Here is a 22,949-nt window from a genome sequence, read left to right on the forward strand (position 1 = left end):
TTCTGAAATAACAGAATGATTTACATGTTTTGAGATTACAATTATCCAGAGCAATGGTAATGCTAGTTTTTCTACTGCATACGGCTGGAGTATATTTCTTCTTCAATCTAATTGTCACTGGAAAGCACTAAAATGAAATTTGGACCAATAAAATGGGAGATTATGATTGATTTTCCATGATAAATGATTTACAATTTTTATACAGAAATGCAATTAATGAAAGTTAAAAGTTATTATTCAATAGGTGCTATTTCCTAGCTAGTTTGAGGGGTGTTTTTTTAAGTTTATTTCCTGGAATAAATAATACGGTCATTTAACATATAAAGTGTATTATCATTGGGTTATTTTTGTCCCCCCCCCCCCTTTCCCCTCCCGCCATTGAAATAGGACATCTCTTCAGAAGTAGAGAAATATGCTAGATTAATTTTAAAGTAACACACATTAAAAACAAATAATATTACAACAAAATTTAGGCTCCTTTAATGAAAAAAAGACAAATTCTAACCAAGTCTTTTAAATGCCTTTTTGGATCTATACGTTGTATTCGTTATGAAGGGCAGAGCTGTCTAAAATATTTTGTTTCATAGTAGGCTGCCAGGGTCTATCAGGAAACAGGCTAAAATAGTTTCTGGGATGTTTTCAGTTCATTACAATGTCTCTGCTTTTCACAGTTAACAAGGATCATAAGTTTGAAGCAAATCGCGGTTTGTCTCCTTCTTGGTCTGTGTTTAAGACTGTGGAAGAATCCCTTTGTAGAACAGCTGTTGGCGGTGGGGCCCCTCGGTTAGGAGGAATTGCTCCTGAAGACATCTGACGGAAGAGAGCAACTCTCTGAGGGACAGTGCCTCTGCTCCCAACCTGTATACCTGGACCTTGGACACTAGAGACAGGTTGTGGAATTGAGGCGAGAGACTCTCCCACTGTTGGATGAGGTCTAGAAACGAAAGTGGAAATCTCATGGGGCAAAGAAGGCTGTGAGGCAGACAGAGGCCTCACCTCTCTTGTCAGGTTAGTGTTGTGAAGGGCTTGTGTACTCTTGTGAACTTCATTTTTCTGCGATGAACTAGGCGTCTGCTGCTGCTGCATCAGTGACAACTGTGAAGAAGTTGGGGATGCATACTGAAAAGTTCGACCTGCCAGAGGGCTCTGTACTGGCGGACTACAGACTGCAGTAGTGTAAGAGCAAGGAGAGAGAACGACAGCTTGCTGGGGCACCTGCGTGCTCGGTGTTGGAGAATGCAAGTTTCCATGAGATAGGCTGGTCACAGTATACACAGGAGGAGACTGTGTCCTCATTCGTGATGATGATGCCGTGGTTGAAGAGCTAGAATTCAGTGCTGGCATTTGCTGTAGACTAACTGGGACAATAGCCTGCACCATCTCTCTGTCATGTTTTACTATCTGCTTCAAGATCTCATTCTCCTGATTGTTGAAAACTCCAGTATTGAGATCTTTCTGGAACTTCTGCAGGAGAAGCGAATTCTTCTTTCCTTTAGAAAGAAAGAGGCACAAGAGCAGATGGGTTAGCAGGTCTGGCGCCCAGTAACAGATTCTCACACTCACAGTGTGAGTGCATGCAAGGTGTCTTAAGACCGTGATAAAACGCAAAGTCCATTGTCAGTCATGCAGTACAGCTCAAGTTCTGGGCGTCAGACAGCCTACGTAGTAGTGCTGTAATGATCTTCCTAGGGGGTGAGGGATGAAAGAATTCTTCTTTCCTAGCTGTGGAGCAGTGCTGAACCACTCTTGGGGTACTTCTGCAGTAGCTCTCATACTGCACACACAACCCAGACCAGCTGACTCTGCTACACACCCCACATGCTCTGTAGCTAAACTGCCTGCCTTAACAACACCGTACACTGAGAGAGATGTGAACTTTCTGCATCAGCATGGTACCTCTTTACTTATAATGCACCATTATTATTAAAATTATTTTCAACATGTAACCATGACAATTTACTGAACAACAGGGGGTGGGAAAAGCGACTAGACTAAGTGTAAAAAAATAATCTCTCTCTTTATCAAGCTGTCCTAATTTCCTGAATACTAAACTGTTACATAAGTTATAAATATATCTGCTATTTAGCACATTTCTTGGAACTAATTATTAGACATTTGTAACTAGTGACTACCAGACTCAGAGAAGTAATCTCTAAATATCTGTGACCTAATATAACTCATTGCTTTTGTGGTACCTGGTTGTGTAATAATCACTGTAAATTGAATACCTAGGATCTCTCACAGGTTATGGTTTGACTAATGGCTGTCAGTGTTTTGCTCATCTGTGAAGGTACAGGCAGGCAGTATTTCTCTGTGTATCAATTGAATCAGACATACAGGAATAACAATTCCAACTAAATTGATCTTATTTTTTATATGAGAATTTGTACTATTTTTGTCATCTGTAGATTTCCTATTAATAGAAACTCTATGAAATGCTACCATTAATAGTATTTATTATTTGTTAAGCACTGACCACATGCATAGTTCTGTGCAAGGACATAATCAAAGATATGATCCCAGAACGAAAGAGCTTGCAGCATCTTGATTTACTGACTCAGTGCACCACATTCTCAAAAGCTAGTCTCTTTTTTTATGTCTGCAAAATGTTTGCACAAATATTTTTAAATGTATTTGCTAAATAAATGTTACCAAAGGTCTGTTATAAATATTGAATTCTTTGCCTGTTTTTCATAGTAAATATTTTAAGCTGTGTACACCTTCTTGTGCCCCATGACTAACATACTTCAAGCTCCCTACAATCGCCACTTGAAGAAACTGCTAAAACTAAACCACTTTGGTGAAGTGTTTAAACTCTAGTGCCAACCCTACTGAGTGAAAATTCTGTCTGTCTGTTCTGTTAGGGTCTGATCCTGGAAGGTACTTGTGGGAGTTCAAGGTGTCCAGCATCTTGCAGGAGTTACAGATTTTAAAGCGAGAAAGAACCACTGTGATGATCTAGTCTGACCTCCTGCATAACAAAGGTCAAATAACTTCTGTATTAAGCCCACAATCACTTAGCTGAAATAGAGCATAACTTTGAGAAACAAACCCAGTCTTGATTTAAAGATTTCAAGTGGTGGAGACTCTACCTCATCACTTTGTCTTTCACTTGGACATCTTAGACCTGATTTTCTGAACATCAGCAGATTCCAGCGATTTCAATTCAAGTTGCAGATGCTCAGCACCTTTGGAAATCAAATCCATAGCAACCAGCTTGTGAGGTAAATGAGGGCTTCAAGCAAAGCACAGAGTGGCTTCAACTCCCATTGGCTTCTGTGGGTGTTGAAAGCACTCAGCTCCTCTCAGCATTGGTTTCTTTGACTATAAACTATATGGGGCAGGGAAATATTATCTATTTTTCACTAACCTAAATCACTGAACAATGTGGTGCACATTAACAGCACTATGCATGATTAATAAATAATAAACTTGATATTTAAGGTATAGAAAATAAACCCCAGACTAAAATAAAATCTTTTTTCGTATTTAAAAATAACCTTCCAGAACTTCTTGTCTTACCACATTTCTTATTCATAAGTCAACAGAACATTTCCTGCAGTGGAAAAGTAAGGTAATTTTTTTAAAAAGGGTTTAATTTTGGAATATTAGATTTCCACTCAGAAAAAAGTTAATATTTTAAGAATAAAGTCAAATATATATAAAAAACCAATACCTATTCTGTCTAGTCTGTCAATGGCCACCGTTTCAAAGGCCCTCCTCATCATGGGGTACTCCTCCAGAACCTCGTTGAAATTGTCCACGGAGAGGGAATAGAGACGGCAGTATGTATCGGCTCTGACACTGGCAGTGCGGCGGCCCTTAGTCAAAAGGCAAATCTCTGGGGAAAGGGAAACAACACACACACACACACACACACACACACACACACACACACAGGAAATGAAAAAGTCAGTGAACCATGTGAAACTTCACAGCTAGAAAGGGATTTAGTGCTAACAAATAATAATTCTGTACACAGCACCGATTTCGCTGCTGCTGCACATCAAGATTCCAGGGGTAAATCTGAAAGAGTCTGGTTCTCTTCAATAAACTGAAGGAAATCAATTTGGTTTAAAGGCTATGGTTTCGGCTTATTTTTTCTAAATACATACACATAACAATTAGTTAAACTTTTAAATGATTCTTCTTAAAATGCCTGAAATAATCTATCCAGTTTCAAACTTATTTTGCGGATCTGACTCATCCAAGTAGTTCTGTTGATTTCAGTAGGCATATTCAGGTGAGTGGAGGGTCAATATTTCAACAAGTTTGCTAACACAATTTTAATGCTTATAATTAAAATAATATTAATATAACAATAAATTATAATGTTATAATACATAATATTAATAACAGTTATAAGAGATACAACTTTCTAATATTAACATAGGGAAACATTTGGGATATTAATTAACATTTTACTACTTTCCCTCTTAAGGCTATATTGTACATCTAAAGCATCTGTGATAGTAGATTCATACTGGATAATAAAAGCCTCAGACCTACAACTGGCTCCACATGGGTAGACCCCTGAATCCACATGCATGCAGTTGTTTGATAAGGGCCAAAGTTACCTTCAGACACCATACCTGTGCAAGAACATAACAGGGCCCAGCTCAGGCAAGGCTCCCCATTGAAGTCACCGAACGTGTCCAGTACACACGTGAGTATAGATATTACTCTCACATACGTTAATGCTTTAAATTGACACTATAGTAGAATATTGTTAATTTGTAATTTGCTAATATTCACAGCCCATCATTTGCTTGCCCCAATCTTTTCCCATTGCTCAATGAAGATGTGTTAGTGAAGTTTTGTATTACATAATCTGTAATGCCACAGAACATTAACTACTACATATTATATAGCGCTAATCAGGAATTTTTTGCCAGAAAGTCTCAACCGAAAGTATTCGTGGGAAAGGGTCAGCGTGGACAAATTTCCTGGTTTAAATTTTTTTTGAAACAAAAAGTTCTGCTTTTTGGGTCAAAACGTCTTTTTGTTTCAAAATTTAAATAAATTTACAGTAAAGAAATGTAAAATAAAAAGATTGAAAGTGAAACAAAACATTTAAAAATTATCAAAATGAAACATTTCAGCTGAGCTCTTCTGACTTGTTCAGGGATTTCTGGTTCGCAAAAAAATTCAAGGTTTTTACTGTGTCCTATTTCAGAACAAGAAAAAAATTTGAAATCTCAAAACACTCACATTATGGGAAAACTGTTTCCTGCCCAGCTATAGTATCATAACAAATGCTAAAACTAAATTACAAATAGATGAACAAATGGATGAACAAAGCACATTGGGTAGGGTGACCATATTTCCCAATGCTGAATACTGGACACCTGGTAAAACTACTCGTATTCAAGAGAGTTTGACAGCAATCAATCAGAACTATGCAGTACAAACAAGTCAAATTAATATATCAAGTTGACTGAGCCCCTGTTAAAAAGAAATACTGCATAGTTGGATTCTTTTTATTTACCTTATCTTTAAGACTTTAGGGTTCACACAGGGAGGGGTGACACACACACACACACACACAGAGGTGAAACACACCCATACACCTCTCTCACACACAGGGGGGAATGGCTAACTGAGCCTCCCCTCCCTGCCCAGCGCTCTCCGCCCTCCATACTGGGCTGGCCCCTGGGATGGACCTGCCTCTCCTGATACCTTGTGCCGCGTCTTCCTGAGGCAACACATGGGGAATGGGGGCATGCAGGGTCACACGTCCCCCCTCCCCAGATTTCTGCCAGGGTTCACACCAGAATGTGGCCAGCAGCAGCCTTTCGGCACTTTGTGGGAGAGCAGGGACGGGAGCTGCTTCCAGTCACTGGGGGGTAGGGTGGGAGGGATGACCTGTCTTTGCAGAGCTCATCTCTTCCCCCTGCCTCCATCCCCTGTATCTGGAAGCAGCTTTTCCCTTTCTGCTCACACTGTGTCAAACTGCAGCTAACACCTCCAGGCTGCTGCTGGCCATGGACCTAATCCAGCCGCCTCCTGTCCCCTGGCTACAGCGAGGCCAGGAAGGGGTTAAACTCTAAGGATGCATTGTGCACCGGGGCACAGTGAACCTGACTGCAGGGGCTTCAGCAAACCTAGCCAGAGAGGTGGCTCAGCAGGGGAGTGTGCCTCGGGGGTCAAAGCAGCCCCATGCTCCCTGGGGGCAGGACCCAGGGCAGGCGAGGGGTGGTGGGGGGAATAGGGTGCTAAGCTTCTGCCCAGGGGGTTGCTGTGGATCCTGCAGGTTCAGGGGGTGAACAGGCTGGAAATTGCTTCCCCCCAACTCCAGAGCTTAGCTGAGGGGTGGAGAGGCTACCCTGTGCCAATGCAGTGCGGGGCTTTAGCAGACGCAGGGCTCGGCTCCTCCTGGCCAGCACCCCAGGCCGGAGGGTCTTGGGCTTTCCTGGGTCGCTGACCCAGCCAGAGGCAATGGGGGGAAGAAAGGAGCCTGCCATCCAGGCTGTTGGTGAGCTAAGTGCTCCGATAAGGGGCTGCTTCTCCACACAGCACTGGGAGCATGACGGGATATGGAGGAGCAGCAGGGATGCAGGGGTGAATGGGCAAAGCAGGGAGAAGACAGTGAGAGGGGGAGCATGTAAATGGCAGATGGGTGAGCAGCAAAGGTGACACTTATTCCTACATCATGCCCATAATTTCTGGTTGAGCTAGAGCATATCTTTTAAAAAAGACCTTCAGTTCTGATCTCAAGTCTTCAAGTGATAGATAATAATGGTAAAAGAATCAGTGGTTTAGGTAAGGATTGAGAAATACCTTGGAATATCAGGAAATACCAGGATGGAGGAGAAAGAGCCCCTAAGAAAATATCAGAGAGGGCTCCATATTTTCGAATCATAGAATATCAGGGTTGGAAGGGACCACAGGAGGTCATCTAGTCCAACCCCCCGCTCAAAGCAGGACCAATCCCCAACTAAATCATCCCAGCCAGGGCTTTTTCAAGCCTGACCTTAAAAACCTCTAAGGAAGGAAATTCCACCACATCCCTAGGTAACCCATTCCAGTGCTTCAATGAAGCCGAACTTTTTCATTCCAAAACTCAAACTACAACATTATTCTGAAATTAATGTGTACATCTCTGGAGTTGTGATGGGCATTTCTAACAACATCTCCTGATAGGTTCAAATTCTAATAGCGATTATAAATACACTATGTTGCTCAGGTGTAAGGATTTCATTTCACTACATCATCAAGTACCAGTTGCAACCTAGCCATGACAATTTTGTAATTCATTTTATTTTTTATTTTTACATTTGAATAAGTTCTGTCTTGTCAACTATTACTCCAGAAAAAGCTCTTGGACATAATGAAACAGATAAAATATGAAATCTCATTGTACTTCGACTTTGCACAAGGAAAAGGACTAGAACACAAAGCATTTTAAGTTGCCCTGTCAACCACCATGCTGCTTTTGAAAGACCTGCACTATTTCACACAAATGGATCAATATATTTTATGACGAGGATACAGGAATGAAACCCACAATGTTGTATTTTAAATCTGTCTCATAGGTGTCAAATATAATAGCAAATATGCACCATGTCCAGTGCCTAATAGTTAAGACACTTCTTGATACTGAACTAGTTTAAAAAGGCTATCAAATGTAAACAATAGTGGAGAAAATATCTGTAAATAGCGCAAAGAAGCAGAGGTGTCCTTTATTATAAAAGGAAAGAAGCTGTGACACACTACACACTCATATTCTCATCTGTGGCTGGCATGGTACATTGCCATCCTTTTGACACTGTGAAAGTGTCAAACACTTTTATTTTTCCTCCTCAAGCTTAACTATTTCTTCAGTTCCAATTAATGATTTTAGGTGATAGACTGCAATGAATCTGTAATTCAACTCTTATGCAGGTTTATTTTACTAAAAACACAATCTGTTTGGACAATTGTTCCCTGGCACATTACAAAACAAATGCTAATCACAGTCCTAATGAGAAATGGCTTTTGAAAGCACTAAACAATGCTACAGGCATCAGTTTATTTTTATAGCCCATCTTTTACATAACTGTGATTAACTCAGCAGTTTAATTAAATGGGAAAATCACGATTTGTACTTCACTATCATGGGACTGCTTCACAGATGGCACCATACAACTCAAAAGTATATGGAAAGTGGATCAATTACAATGCACACATACCTTTTAAAAAGTCAAAGCAACATATGTAGTAATAACAATTTTAAGATAAAAATGTTTTGAGGATTATGGACATTAATATTGACTATCTGTAATATTAAAACATAAGAACAACAATCCGAGTAAGAGGCTAAATGAGTTGTGCTCATCAGTTATCTTCCTACATGTCAGTATTTAAATAAGTATGCCAATTTTCAGACTTCTACACAATATACATTTCCAAAGAAGCCTGTACAAACAAAAGAACATCTATATCTCCACCATGTAAAACTAAGTGGAAAATATGTGGAATTACAAATCTAGGTCTGCAAGCAGAATTTCCTGAAATAATGCATAAATGCAACAGACTTTCTGGACAGGCACGTCTAGATGCCCAAATGATACAGCTAAGAAAAATTAAATAGGGATGAAATAAATGAGTTGGCCCATATTAAATGACTTCTTAGTAGTCTGGATTAGCACAGGGAAGACCTTTGCAAGGAGCAGAGAGTAGAAAAATAATAAGAGAGTAAGGGGCAAACTGACTCCTAAAAATAGCCAGTGCTAGCTAGCAGTGGCTAAAAGGGTAAGTTACTGACCTGTAACTGAAGGTTCTTTGAGATGTATGGTCCCACTGTGGTTTATGCATGTGCACTATGTGCCCAGAGCCGGATAATTTGAAAGCAATGTCTGGTGGTCTGTGCACGCACCCTGGCTCACCTTGTGTCTCCATCCAAGGGAACAAAAAAAAGAGTGGACTGACCGCCTCTACAGTTCCTTCTCTACCACAAATTAGATAGAGCTGAAGCAGAGGGGAAGGAAAGAGGATAGCAGACTACAGATTGAAACTAAACATCTCAAAGACCCTCCAGTTTCAGGTCAGTAACTTCCTTTTCTTCTTTGAGTGATGTCCCTATTGTATCCCACTGTGGGTGACTCACAAGCAGTACCTAAGGAGGAGGGCGTGAGGATGTAGACGGAAGGGCTGAGAACTGCCATCCCAAAGGAGGCATCAGAAGAGGAGTCCCACACTGGGACATGTTTTGCAAACTGGTGAACGGAGTCCCATGTGGCTGTCTTTCAGATCTCAAGGAGGGGAACATCCTTAAATGATGCCATTGTTGTAGTTTGTGCTCTAGTGGAATGAGCTCTTTCCCCATTGAAGGGAGTGGGGGGTTCAACAGCTGATAGCAGAGTAGAATGCAGCCAGAGATCCATTTGGAGATTCTCTAGGTCAGTGGTTCTTAACCTATTTACGATTGTGGGCTGCATATACAGCTTTCTATGTGTTATATGGGCTGCATCCACACACTATACATACTACCTGTACATCTAAAAAAACATAAGGTTTAGTATTTGTTACATGACAGCAATATGATTCAAACTGATACAGTCCCTTTCATTTCAACCCAGGCATATGTCTACCAAGAGCATTTTAAATTAGCAAAATAAGTGAAAACATCACTGTTACAATTATTAATTTATGTAAGGGTGGCATGGCATGGTATATTGTACCTACTGCTCTAGGTGGAGATGGCGTGCCCCCTAATTCTTTCTGCTACAGCAACAAATAGTCTTGGGGATATCCTGATTGGTTTTGTTCTTTTCAGGTAAAATACAAAGGCCCGCTGAACACTGAAGGAATGGAGTCTTAATTTCTCTGCAGACGTGTACAGTTTTGGGAAGAGCATGGTAAGTGAATTGATTGGTTAAGGTGAAATTCTGAAAATACTTTAGGGGTGAATTTGAGATGTAGAAGCAAAGAAACCTTGTTCTTATGGAATATAGTGTAAGGAGGATCTGCCATCATTGCTTCATGCTTGCCAACCAACCCTTCTAGCTGAGGTGATGGCTACAAGGAAAGTGATCTTCATGGAAAGGAGAGACATGGAGCAAGATGCTAAAGATTCAAAGGGAGGGCCTTGTGAGTACCAAGAGAACAAGGTTAAAGTACCTCTGGGGAGTAGGCTTCTGAATAGGTGGATAGGTTCTGATTAGTCCTTTTGCAAAATCTATTGTCAGTGGATGTGCAAAGACTGAGTAGTTCTCAGAAGGGGATGGTATGCACTACTTGCTGCCAAGCAGACTCAGAAGGAGTTGATGGACAATCCTGATGTCTTCAAAGAGAGATATAGTCCTAGATGAGAGGTATATCTGCAGTTTCTGGGAGAATGCCTCTTTGACGTGCTCAAGAAGAAAAACGCCTCCATTTAGATATGTAACATCTTTTAGCAGAGTCCTTTCTACTATTAGCAAGGTTGTCTCACATGGTTGTGGAGCATGAACATTCTAAGATGGATGCCCATCCAAATACCAATCCCTGAGCTGGAGTGAATGTGGATCAGGGTGCTTGATCTTGCCATTCCACTGAGTCAGGAGTTTGGGAAACACTGGGAGGAAGATAAGTGGGCGAGGTGACATGCATAGGAGGTTGGGAAACCAAAACTGCCTGGACCAGAAGTGGGCCATCAGGATGACTCTGTCATGCTGGATTTTGTGTAGAACCCATGGCAGGAGCAGTAGTGAAGGGAAGGTACTGTTGAACTGATCTGACCAAGGAAGAAGCAGAGTGTCACCCTGTGAGTGGTGACCTAGGGCGCCTCTGGAGCAATATGTGAGGCATTTCCTGTTTTCTTGAGAGGTGAACAGATCCCGAGTTGGGGTTCCCCATAGGGTGAAAGTATTGCATGATGCTAAGTCATAGAGCTCCTACTTGTGGTTGACTGCAAAATATCTGTTAGGTTTCAGAGTAGCAGCCGTGTTAGTCTGTATTCGCTAAAAGAAAAGGAGTACTTGTGGCGCCTTAGAGACTAACCAATTTATTTGAGCATAAGCTTTCGTGAGCTACAGCTCACTTCATCGGATGAAGTGAGCTGTAGCTCACGAAAGCTTATGCTCAAATAAATTGGTTAGTCTCTAAGGTGCCACAAGTACTCCTTTTCTTTTGCAAATATCTGTTAGGGGCATCTGCATATTTTGCTTCCCTGGAAGGGAGGCTGCTGAGAGGGTGATTCAATTGCTGATGCGCCAGTTCCACAAGCTGACCACTTCTGCACACAGGGAGATGGATCTTGTTCCTTCCTGCTTGTTGATGCAGAAGACAGTCATAACATTGTCTTACATTACAAGGACATGGTGAATGTGGATGAATGGAAGAGAGATCTTGCATGCCTTCCAGAGTGTTGCAACTCCAGTATATTGATATGCATCCTGGACTCTCAAGGTGTCCAAGTGCTATTTGGCTTTTCATGTGGGCTCCCCAACTTAATAGGGATGCGTTTGTTGTAACACTCTGTACCTCAGAATAGCAACCTGGAACCCCCATGTTCACCACTGTTATATGATTATGATGAGGTATCATCTAATAAGTCTTGATTTGTTGAACATTAATATCCTGTTGAATTATGTGTGTTATCATTGAATCTGAAGTTATGAAGTTTTGCTATGTGGGTTACTGACATATGTTGTGAGGTTGGGAAACATCTACAGACAGCCTTTCAGTGGCAACAAAGGAGCACCCAGTAAGACAGATTTACATCAGGACCAACCAGACATGTGTTTATGGACCATTAAGGAGAATCCACTCTCCCAGTGGCCATCCCAGAGACTCCACAGAGAGGGCATGTACGCAATGAAGTTGGCCTAACCCACATCACAGCAAGGATCTTTTTAGCAGCTGAAATAAAGTATAAAAAAGGACAGCGACATAATCACTGGAGCTCGCTCCTCCCCCATCTCAACATCTGGAAGATCATCTGGAAAACAAAGACTTTGAACTGGGGAGATTGATTCCAAGCTGAAAGGGAATACAGCCCATGTATTAAGGACTGTGAGCTGCTTGTAACATCTATTAGGGCGAGAATAACTCTTTGAGTCAAATCTTGCTTAGTCTGTTAAAGTTAGAATTTCTATTTTTATTTCTTTTGTAACCAATTTTTATTTCTATGCCTGCTACTTATAATCACTTAAAATCTATCTTTCTGTAGTTAATAAAACTGTTTTATATTTTACCTAAAACAGTGTGGCTTTGGTTGATGTGCTTGGGGAATTTCAAATGAGGTTAACAAGAGCCACTACTCTTTGTCAGAGTGGCTAACTAATTAATGAGCTTGCATTATCCAAGGGAGTCTTGAGCAGTGTAAAACGGTATAGTGCTGCGGTGCAGGGCTGGGATGATTAGCTAGGGCCTCTTTCTGTATGATTCATGAGTAGCTTAGAGAGCATTCATACAATTTAGTATGATACAGTGCCTGGAGGTGTTTGCTATTTGTCACTGGCATAGCATTGTGAGAGACAGCCCAAGCTGGAGGGTGAAGGGGCACAGAGGTCCCACAGTTCCAGTTTGTACCCTGGGGATCCCTTCACGTTTGTAATAATGGTTCTTTCCAGAGAACAAGGGATAAAGGGGACGCCCACACATACCAGGCAAGTATTTGTCCATCATAGCAAGAAATACACTACCTTGGTTATTATAATGAGGTTCATGTAATGGCGATTTTGAAAGTATACTGACTGAAGCCACATTTGAAGGCAATGCAGTTGGAGCCTTGCAAACAGGATGGCCTAGGTGCATGAGGCCATATGACCTAAGAGAATGACATGTTTGGACTGGTATTTGAGCGTTGTTTGTAATCTGAGCTATATTTTTCATGGGCTGGAACCTGTCTGGGTATGTTCTTTCAGTGACAGAATTAAAGGTGGCTGTGATGAAGTCCAGAGATTGCATGGGGATGAGAACAGATTTTTCTATTTATGCTGACTCCCAGTCAGAAAAGGAGGTGCAGTATCATAGAGGTTGGCGCATAGGCTTCCTGGTGGTGATAAGAAGCCAGTCATCGAGGTAGTGGAAGATAATGAGACAATATCATCTGATGTGAGCTGCTAGTACCAAGAATATATTAGTATAGAATCTGAGGGAGGTTGCTATTCAGAAAGGGAGTAGTACAGTGTGCTGAAAATGGTCAGAGCCCACCATAATCTGAGGAAGCATCTGTGAGCGGGATGAACATCTATGTGAAAGTAGGCGTCTTTCATATCGAGAGCCATAAACCACATGCCCTTTTCTAAAAATGGGATTATAGATGTTAATGTGAACATGCGAAATCTGAGCTTGTGAATGAAGCAGTTGAGATGGCAGAGGTTGAGGACTGGTCTCCAACTGCTCTTCTTTTTGGGTATCAGGAAATAAATCAAGTAAAACCCACTAACTTTGTATTGAGGATGGATATGTTCTATAGCTCCTTGCTGTAATAGGGAGTTCACCTCTTGTTTGAGGATACCCTTGTGAGAGCAGCCCCCAAAGGTTCACTTGGTGGTTAGGAGTCTCCCAGTGACAAGAATGCTGATTCTGGTTCCAGTGGCAATACTGTCAGTACCACTGGGGGGACTGGTATTCTCTGTATGGGATGGGCAACAAACTCCTTCCGGAGAAAATGCTTTGTGGAGTGGCAACGGATTCAGATCTCCCTGGTGTGAGAGGGGTTCTACTTGTTCAAACTGCTGGAGCTGAAGAGGAAGAGAGTACCTGAAGCTGATGAAAATTGATGAAAAACTTGTCAATGCCAATGGATCCTGGGGTTGGAGATGCTGAGGATGACGGTACTGATGGATCACAGTTTGGTACTGATGTGCTTATGGGCTTTCTTGTTGTGCCTCTGGGACTTAGGATGTGCTAAGTTCTCACAGGCTGAGGTGATGAGCTTGCTTAGAGCCGAATCTGACTTCTTTGAAGTAGATTTAGAGGAAGACTGAGTCTCATGCTTCTGAGAGTGCTTCCAGGATTCCCAACGACATCCCAACAGAGAGTTTTGGGGGTTGAATTTCCTGCTCCAGAGTCAGATTTTGCAGTAGAAGGTGCACTCCTTAATGAATCAGACCAACATACAGCAGGATTCCATGGCCTGGGTCTGATCTGGGGCCTCCTGGCCTTCTCCATAAGGTATTTGCCGAGATGAAGTTCCTGCCCTTCTCGGGTAAGGCTGGGGAATGATGGGCAGATACTGAACCTCACAGTGATGTGGACTTCCCGAAGGTAATACAAGCATCACTGATGGTCATTGCTGACTGAGAAGGAATGCAGGCATGAAGTCCAGAGTTTAAAGCCTGGAGTCCAGGGCATAGTCTAGTACTTGAATGGAGTACAGGGCTGGGGGAAGTTCCCTAAGAGACTAAATCTAAATATTAATAAATCCATAAAACACTGAACTATAAAAACTGTAAAAACTATTTATAAAACTAACCCTAATTCTTATTTTGTAGGATGAAGCCGAAGCTACAGACACTGGAGGTTCCCACCTGGACCATGTGGCAGTGAGAAAGAACTTGAGAGAAAGAACTTGAGAGGCCCCACTCCTTATCCCCTTGGCCTGAGACACTGATGCATGGACCAATAGATGCTACTTTCAAATTTTCTGGCTCCAGGTGCATGGCGCTCACCTGGAATACAATGGAATACAGTAGGGACCAACCCTCAAAGAAAAACTTAGGACTTTGTGGAGGTATACATATAGGACTTGACCCAGCACCACTGAAATCAGTGGGAGTGTTAGTATTGATTTTATTGGGAAGATGATCGTGGCCATAGTTAATTGTATCAACATGCCACCTTTGATGTTAACATTTTTGCCATTTTCTACCCAATCCCCAAACTCTACCTCTTACAGAAAATTATTGTGAAGGTGGTGGCAATCCAACTCCAGCATCATGTGTAGGAATCATTGCTTAAAACCAGTGAATAAAAGTTAATGCCCTTTGGTGAATGAGGAGAGAGATAGGAAAGCCCTGTTATGGCATCTAGTCTATCTCCAGTTGTATGGTTCTATGAAAAAGTGTGGCACCATTCTCTTTCAAGAAGCAGTAAAGTGTAGCAGACACAGTGGCACCTATCCAGTTATTGTCACTTCATTTCCCATATAAATTACACTCAGAATGTAATTACTCAACTTGCAAAGTCACATTAACATTTGATTAGAGATTGAAAATAAAGTCAAATTAGCAACATAACAATGTGCAGTTGCCTTGAAGGAATAATTTGGTGACAAAGAGATGAAGTATGCTGATACAGGAAACAGAAACGAGTCAAATGGTTAGTTGGCACTTTAGATGAATGTGGCCCTGTTCATCATATCAGACACTGCCCTAGCTTAGGGATGGGCTCGAATAATAGTTTAAAAAAAGACATACCCAACAATTTGGTAGATGGCATGTCAGAAATATGTGCACATATGTCATAAATATAAAGGGAAGGGTAAACCCCTTTGAAATCCCTCCTGGCCAGGGGAAAGCTCCTCTCACCTGTAAAGGGTTAAGAAGCTAAAGGTAACCTCGCTGGCACCTGACCAAAATGACCAATGAGGAAAAAAGATACTCAAAAGCTGGGAGGAGGGAGAGAAACAAAGGGTCTGTGTGTCTGTCTGTATTTTGTCTTGGCCAGGGATAGACCAGGAATGGAGTCTTAGAACTTTTAGTAAGTAATCTAGCTAAGGTACGTGTTAGGTTATGATTTCTTTAAATGGCTGAGAAAAGAACTGTGCTGAATGGAATAACTATTTCTGTCTGTGTATCTTTTTTGTAACTTAAGGTTTTGCCTAGAGGGGTTCTCTATGTTTTTGAATCTAATTACCCTGTAAGGTATCTACCATCCTGATTTTACAGGGGGGATTTCTTTATTTCTATTTACTACTATTTTTATTAAAAGGCTTCTTGTAAGAAAACTGAATGCTTTTTCATTGTTCTCAGATCCAAGAGTTTGGATCTGTGGTCACCTATGCAAATTGGTGAGGCTTTTTATCCAACTTTTCCCAGGAAAGGGGGGTGCAAGTGTTGGGAGGATTGTTCATTGTTCTTAAGATCCAAGGGTCTGGGTCTGTAGTCACCTAGGCAAATTGGTGAGGCTTTTTACCAAACCTTGTCCAGGAAGTGGGGTGCAAGGTTTTGGGAAGTATTTTGGGGGGAAAGACGCGTCCAAACAGCTCTTCCCCAGTAACCAGTATTAGTTTGGTGGTGGTAGTGGCCAATCCAAGGACAAAGGGTGGAATATTTTGTACCTTGGGGAAGTTTTGACCTAAGCTGGTAAAGATAAGCTTAGGAGGTTTTTCATGCAGGTCCCCACATCTGTACCCTAGAGTTCAGAGTGGGGGAGGAACCTTGACAACATACTTCGTTTGAAGTAGGAGCCAAAGATCAGAAAGGGTATAGGGCTCTAGAGGCAGATTTTTGCTTTACAGATAAGTGGTGCTGAGATGATTAAGTAAACTGGCTCTGCATGTTAAAACAAAGTACTACTGGTTGGAAGATCCTACATGGATTTCCAAATCTGCTACATATTTGAGAGCTAAAGTACTTTAAATAAAGTCCTGCTCAGTCTTTTGTTGTCTGCCACAGAATCCAGATTGCAGGATATAATGAACAGTATCCTTCCAGCCGAGGAAAGCTGACTATTGCTCCAATTTCTCAGCAGGGGGCTGGTGTTTCATCATGCACTAGGTATATTACATGGTCATCTAAATAGGCACGCTGCTATTTAGGCCATATGGCAGCTTTCATCAGCTGAAGGAGGAAAGAAAATCACAGCAATCTAAATGTTTTGGACAGGCAATCTAATCTTTTCATTTTTTGTTAGGTGAAATGGACAGGACATTAGCATGCTGGTGTTATTTCTTTTTTTTATATTCTAAATGCATCAAGAAATAATTAAACTATTACCAATGGGGCTTTCATGCTTAACGGAGGAGTTTTCTGCTCCTCAACTTTATGGCAATTATCTGCAAGCCAAGGATTTCCCGCCTCCCCTCCCAATAAAAAAAACTAGATAAAGGATTCAGTCATCAACTTTCCTAATACACTGTGCACAGAACTGGAAATACAATTTCACACTCCTGGGTCCATTGTAAACTTTATCCACTATTATTCTTGTAGTTCAGAAGTCAGTGAGAATTAGATTTTCACTCAGCTATCTCCAAAACAGAAAGGGAGAGAAAATGTTTTATATGACAAGGTTTGAGTTCTTGAATGTTGCGCTTCAGTATTTCTGCCTCTATTTTTTTTTAATTCCCTGCCAACCTCGAGTAGGACCTATCTTATAATGTCATCAGCTTCTCACTGGGGCATAAACTGTAAAACCATGAAAGATTCTGTACTTTCCTTTAGGTCTTTTTGTATAGACTACACACTATAGTATCAGCCACGAATATCCAGATTACAATCTGAATGTAGCCGAGGCAGTCTAAATGAGTACTGGTTTCCATTCGCTACAAAAGTAACTATATTCTGTGCTATGCAGCTGTTCAGATTTTTGATTCATGAACAGCTGGCAAAAAATGAAATTGGTGTTGCAAGATGATCTTGACATTCTGTTGTGATAAATGAAAGGCATCTCTCCCAATCCAGTGTTATAAGAGGCAGTAGGGATCAAAGGATCATGTGACATCTGACTAAATAAATCACTTGCACATCAACAAAATTTAAAATGCAAACAAATCTTAAAGAGAAGATGTATTTTTACAGAATAGAAAAGATATTTAAAAAGAAAGGGAAAGGAATACAATACTGCCATCTTCCAAAACCAGGTTTTTTGTCAGGAAGGCTATCAACACTGGAGCACGTGGAAATATGTATTGAGGAGTTGTGAAAGCCTTAGCCTAACAGAGGGGCAGTTCATTAGGGAAAGTGTGGAATTTGTAAAGTGCTTTGTATTCTTAATTAATTATTATTATTATTATTATTAAAAGGGACGCTGGCCATTATCAATTATAATTAAGGATGCAAAACAATTTCCATTCTAGCCTCATTTTCAGACACCCATACCTTTCTGAATATTCTATTTAAATCCAATTTATATTTCACCATTTATGCTGCTTCTTTATTTTGTGTATTTCACCCAATTTAAACAATGAAAACAGGCCAGTAATTTTTAATTTTGTCTATGGTCTTTTAATTTTGTCTATGGTCAGTTGCACTTTCTGGTTCTCATGTCTGAGTCTCATAGTGTGTTCATTGTCTGATTTCTCTTTGTTTTTTAAAGCCAACTGTGTTACATTTAGGTGCCAAGAGTTAGGAACTTAAATTTATAGTTAGGTGTCTAAGTAAGTGGCTGTATTTTCAGAGATGTGGAACAACCATATTTGACTTTGCTCCCATTGTTCACAGCTTCTTCTGTTGACGCCATGCTCAATACCTCTCAAAACCAGGCCACTTATTTAGATGTCTTAGGGATAGCTTCAATCTTAGGCATGCTAGCTTGAAAATTTTGTCTTTAGATTGTAAACTCCTCAGGACAATGACTTGGTTTTTCTGCATTTTGTACAAGGCTGAGCACAAATATTAAAATACTGCTAATAAATAATATTAATGATAAATAAAATTATTCTCATTGAAGTCAAACATTTCATGAAAACATTTCTGTTTGGATTCAATTTTCTTAAATTCTTCTTATACACAATGTAAGGGCCTCCTCGTTAGATTTGACCTCATGTGGAAAAAAATCCTTTAAAAAATCAATGGCATGTTTCTGACAATGGCCTGACATCCATATCCTCTTCCAATAACACAAAGAGGTTCCCTGAAAAAAAATAAAAAAGTTGCTACTTCTTGTCCCACATCTATTGGGTTCTGTCAAGGTTCCTCCCCCACTCTGAACTCTAGGGTACAGATGTGGGGACCTGCATGAAAAAAACCTCCTAAGCTTATCTTTACCAGCTTAGGTCAAAACTTCCCCAAGGTACAAAATATTCCCCCCCGTTGTCCTTGGACTGGCCGCTACCACCACCAAACTAATACTGGTTACTGGGGAAGAGCTGTTTGGTTGACTGTGAACCGCTCTCCGCTGGTGCACTATGTTGGGATTCAGGCTCTGGCTGAGCCTCTGGTGTAGGGTTATCGGCTGCTGCCAGTTCAGGTTCAGTGGGGCCCTCTGGTGTTGAGGTTGCAAGTACTGGATTCAGTGCTGGCACGGGGTCTGGTGTTGGTTGTTTGGCTGGTTCCGGTTCTGGGACTGGTTCCGTCTGGGTCTCTGGGACTGGATCCACTACTGCTGTTGCAGACATTGGCCTGGGGTCCGGGTCCATCACCTCTGACTGGGTCCTGATAGAAGTTTCCGGAACAGAGCTAGGCCTCACGGCTTGTTTAGCCTGGCTGCGGGTGACCGTTCCCACCCTCTTGGCCTGCTTCACATGATTGGCCAAGTCTTCCCCCAACAGCATGGGGATGGGATAATCATCATAGACTGCAAAAGTCCACATTCCTGACCAGCCCTTGTACTGGACAGGCAACTTGGCTGTAGGCAAATTGAAAGAGTTGGACTTGAAGGGTTGAATCGTCACTTGGATCTCTGGGTTGACTAAATTGGGGTCCACTAAGGAAGCATGGATAGCTGACACTTGTGCTCTGGTGTCCCTCCACGCGGTGACCTTCTTCCCGCCCACACTCACAGTTTCCCTCCGCTCCAAGGGTATCTGGGAGGTATCTGGGCCTGTGGACCTCTGGTGTGATTCCGGTGCAATGAACTGTAATCTGTTGGGGTTCTTGGGGCAGTTGGCCTTTACATGCCCCAGCTCGTTACACTTAAAACATCGTCCAGCTGACGGGTCACTGGGGCGAGGAGGGTTGCTGGAGAACGGGGTGGTGGGACGATAAGGGGTCTGGAGGGTTCTTTGGGAGGTAGGTGGGGCTTTGGGCGGCCCCCGGTAATAGGGTGTGGTCTGGGGTGGTCCCTTCTGGTCTCCGCTCCAACTGCGACCAGTTTTCTTCTTCTCTGCCACCTCCACCCATCTGGCTCCAATCTCTCCTGCCTCAATTACAGTTTTGGGTTTCCCATCTAGGATGTATCTTTCTATTTCCTCAGGAACACCCTCTAAGAATTGTTCCATTTGCATTAGGAAGGGCAAATTTACTGGAGATTCAACACTTGCTCCTGATATCCAGGCATCCCAATGTTTCACAATGTGGTAGGCATGTCGGGTAAATGACATGTCTGGTTTCCACCTTAGGGCTCTGAACCTCCGACGAGACTGCACGGGTGTTATCCCCATTCTGACTCTCGCCTTGGATTTAAACAGTTCATACTTGTTCATGTGTTCTTTAGGCATTTCAGCTGCCACCTCAGCTAAGGGTCCACTGAGCTGCGGCCTCAGCTCTACCATGTATTGGTCAGTAGAGATGTTGTACCCAAGGCAGGCCCTTTCAAAGTTTTCTAGGAAGGCCTCAGTATCATCGCCTGCCTTGTAGGTGGGGAACTTTCTGGGATGGGAAGTGGTACTTGGAGAAGGAGTACTAGGGTTTGTTGGGATATTCTGCTGAGCCTTTATCTTCTCCATCTCCTCCACATACTTCCTCTCTTTTTCCTTCTCCTCCAGTTCTTTGTCCCTCGCTTCCATAGCTCTCCTGTGAGCAGCCGCTTAGTGTTGTTCTGCCTCCCTTTCTTGTTCCTTCTTCAGCTGCATGAGTTCTATCTGTCTTTCATGTTCCCTTTGTCTTTCCTGAGCCTGAAATTTGGCTAATTCCAGCTGTAGTCGAGCTGAGGATTTGGTCATTCTAACCTCTCTGTTTTTAACTAACTTTACACCCGAGGTTTAGAAATAAACAAACAAAACTTGGCTGTAAAATTTTGCTGTGCTGCAATAGAATACCTATTCTCTGATAGCGATTGTCAGCCTACAGAAAAAGACAATTCCCTTGTCTCTGCTCTGGGCCCAAATTAAAGCAAAAAACCTCCAACTACTTGGAAACCTGCTTACCCAGCCCAAAGAAAAAGCAAATGGGTAGAACACACACCCCCTATTTACTTTTAGGAAGAAAAGAAAAAAAAAACCTCTGGGTTGGAAGACTGTGAATTTCCCTGCAGGAGTTAAGTACCCTGCCTCCAGGCAAAGAAAACCTGCAATTCACAAGATAATCCCCTTTTGTCTCTGCTTGGCCACAAAGCAGAGAAAAAACAATCTGCTTTCAGTTTCAACTGCTTTCTGGACTTCCTTTCCAAAGGAAAAAATAATTTCTTTTTAAAATCTGTATTTCTAGTTCAAAAAATCTCAACTGGATCTCAAAATGATTTCAGGTTAATCCCACCACTATGCCACCATGTCAAGGTTCCTCCCCCACTCTGAACTCTAGGGTACAGATGTGGGGACCTGCATGAAAAACCTCCTAAGCTTATCTTTATCAGCTTAGGTCAAAAACTTCCCCAAGGTACAAAATATTCCCCCCCGTTGTCCTTGGACTGGCCGCTACCACCACCAAACTAATACTGGTTACTGGGGAAGAGCTGTTTGGATGCGTCTTTCCCCCCAAAATACTTCCCAAAACCCTGCACCCCACTACCTGGACAAGGTTTGGTAAAAAGCCTCACCAATTTGCCTAGGTGACTACAGACCCAGACCCTTGGATCTGAGAACAATGAAAAAGTATTCAGTTTTTACAAGAAGAATTTTAATAGAAAATAGAAGTAAACAGAAATAAAGAAATCCCCCCTGTAAAATCAGGATGGTAGATATCTTACAGGGTAATTAGATTCAAAAACATAGAGAACCCCTCTAGGCAAAACCTTAAGTTACAAAAAAGATACACAGACAGAAATAGTTATTCTATTCAGCACAATTCTTTTCTCACCCATTTAAAGAAATCATAATCTAACACATACCTAGCTAGATTACTTACTAAAAGTTCTAAGACTCCATTCCTGGTCTATCCCTGGCAAAGACCAGCATACAGACTGACACAGACCCTTTGTTTCTCTCCCTCCTCCCAGCTTTTGAAAGTATCTTGTCTCCTCATTGGTCATTTTGGTCAGGTGCCAGCGAGGTTACCTTTAGCTTCTTAACCCTTTACAGGTGAGAGGAGCTTTCCCCTGGCCAGGAGGGATTTCAAAGGGGTTTACCCTTCCCTTTATATTTATGACAGGTTCCATTTAAAAAAACCACAGCAATATAGTGACTAGTCCAAATCAGTCATGTTAACACAATTGCTGTATAGTGTGACAAAGTTCCTCCTCTATCTTGGTGGGTCTTGCACTTATTGGTGGATTTGCTCACCTTGGAGCTTCACGGCAGCCCTCAGCTTGGCCGTTTTTCTGAACCCACAGTCCAGGTCAACTCCTCCTGTGTCTGACCAGGAGTTGGGAGGATTTGGGGGGAACCCAGGCCCGCCCTCCACTCCAGGTTCCAGCCCAGGGCCCTGTGGAATGCAGCTGTCTAGAATGCCTCCTGGAACAGCTGTGCGACAGCCACAACTCCCTGGGCTACTTCCCCCTGGCCTCCTCCCAACACCTTCTTTATCCTCACCATAGGACCTTCCTCCTGGTGTCTGATAATGTTTGTACACCTCAGTCCTCCAACAGTCCTCGTTCTCACTCAGCTCCTAGAGCCTCTTGCTCCCAACTCCTACCACACACACCACAAACTGAAGTGAGCTCCTTTTTAAAACCCAGGTGCCCTGATTAGCCTGCCTTAATTGATTCTAGCAGCTTCTTGATTGGCTGCAGGTGTTCTAATCAGCCTCTCTGTCTTAATTGTCTCCAGAAGGTTCTTGATTGTTCTAGGACATTCCCTGTTACTTTACCCAGGGAAAAGGGACCTACTTACCCTGGGGCTAATATATCTGCCTTCTATTATTCTCCTATAGCCATCTGGCCCGACCCTGTCACAATAGTTTGTTTAAAACTGGAAGTATATCATCAGTAACTGTATACAGACACTGCTTTTAGAAATCCAGCCCAATATAGCTCAATTGAAAACTATATTTATATGCATAAGTTGGTATGAGGACAAAGAATGTCACCAAGAAAAGCATATAAGCATGTGTTTCTCTTTAAGT

At 42.0% G+C, this 22,949-nt stretch overlaps 1 protein-coding gene across 1 annotated transcript in view; it reads right to left on the reverse strand.

The window, feature by feature from the left end:
- Nucleotides 1-681: 681 nt before the first annotated feature.
- HCN1 (hyperpolarization activated cyclic nucleotide gated potassium channel 1) overlaps nucleotides 682-22,949 on the reverse strand; it is a 330,402-nt gene continuing 308,134 nt past the window's right edge. The window contains exons 7-8 of the mRNA XM_077816267.1: nucleotides 3,677-3,841; nucleotides 682-1,490 (exon numbers count right to left, since the gene is read on the reverse strand). Coding sequence (XP_077672393.1) covers nucleotides 682-1,490; nucleotides 3,677-3,841 — 974 coding nt within the window. The remainder of the gene's footprint in view (nucleotides 1,491-3,676; nucleotides 3,842-22,949) is intronic.

This window comes from Eretmochelys imbricata, chromosome 5 (genome assembly GCF_965152235.1).
Source record: "Eretmochelys imbricata isolate rEreImb1 chromosome 5, rEreImb1.hap1, whole genome shotgun sequence".
Taxonomy (NCBI): Eukaryota; Metazoa; Chordata; order Testudines; family Cheloniidae; genus Eretmochelys; species Eretmochelys imbricata.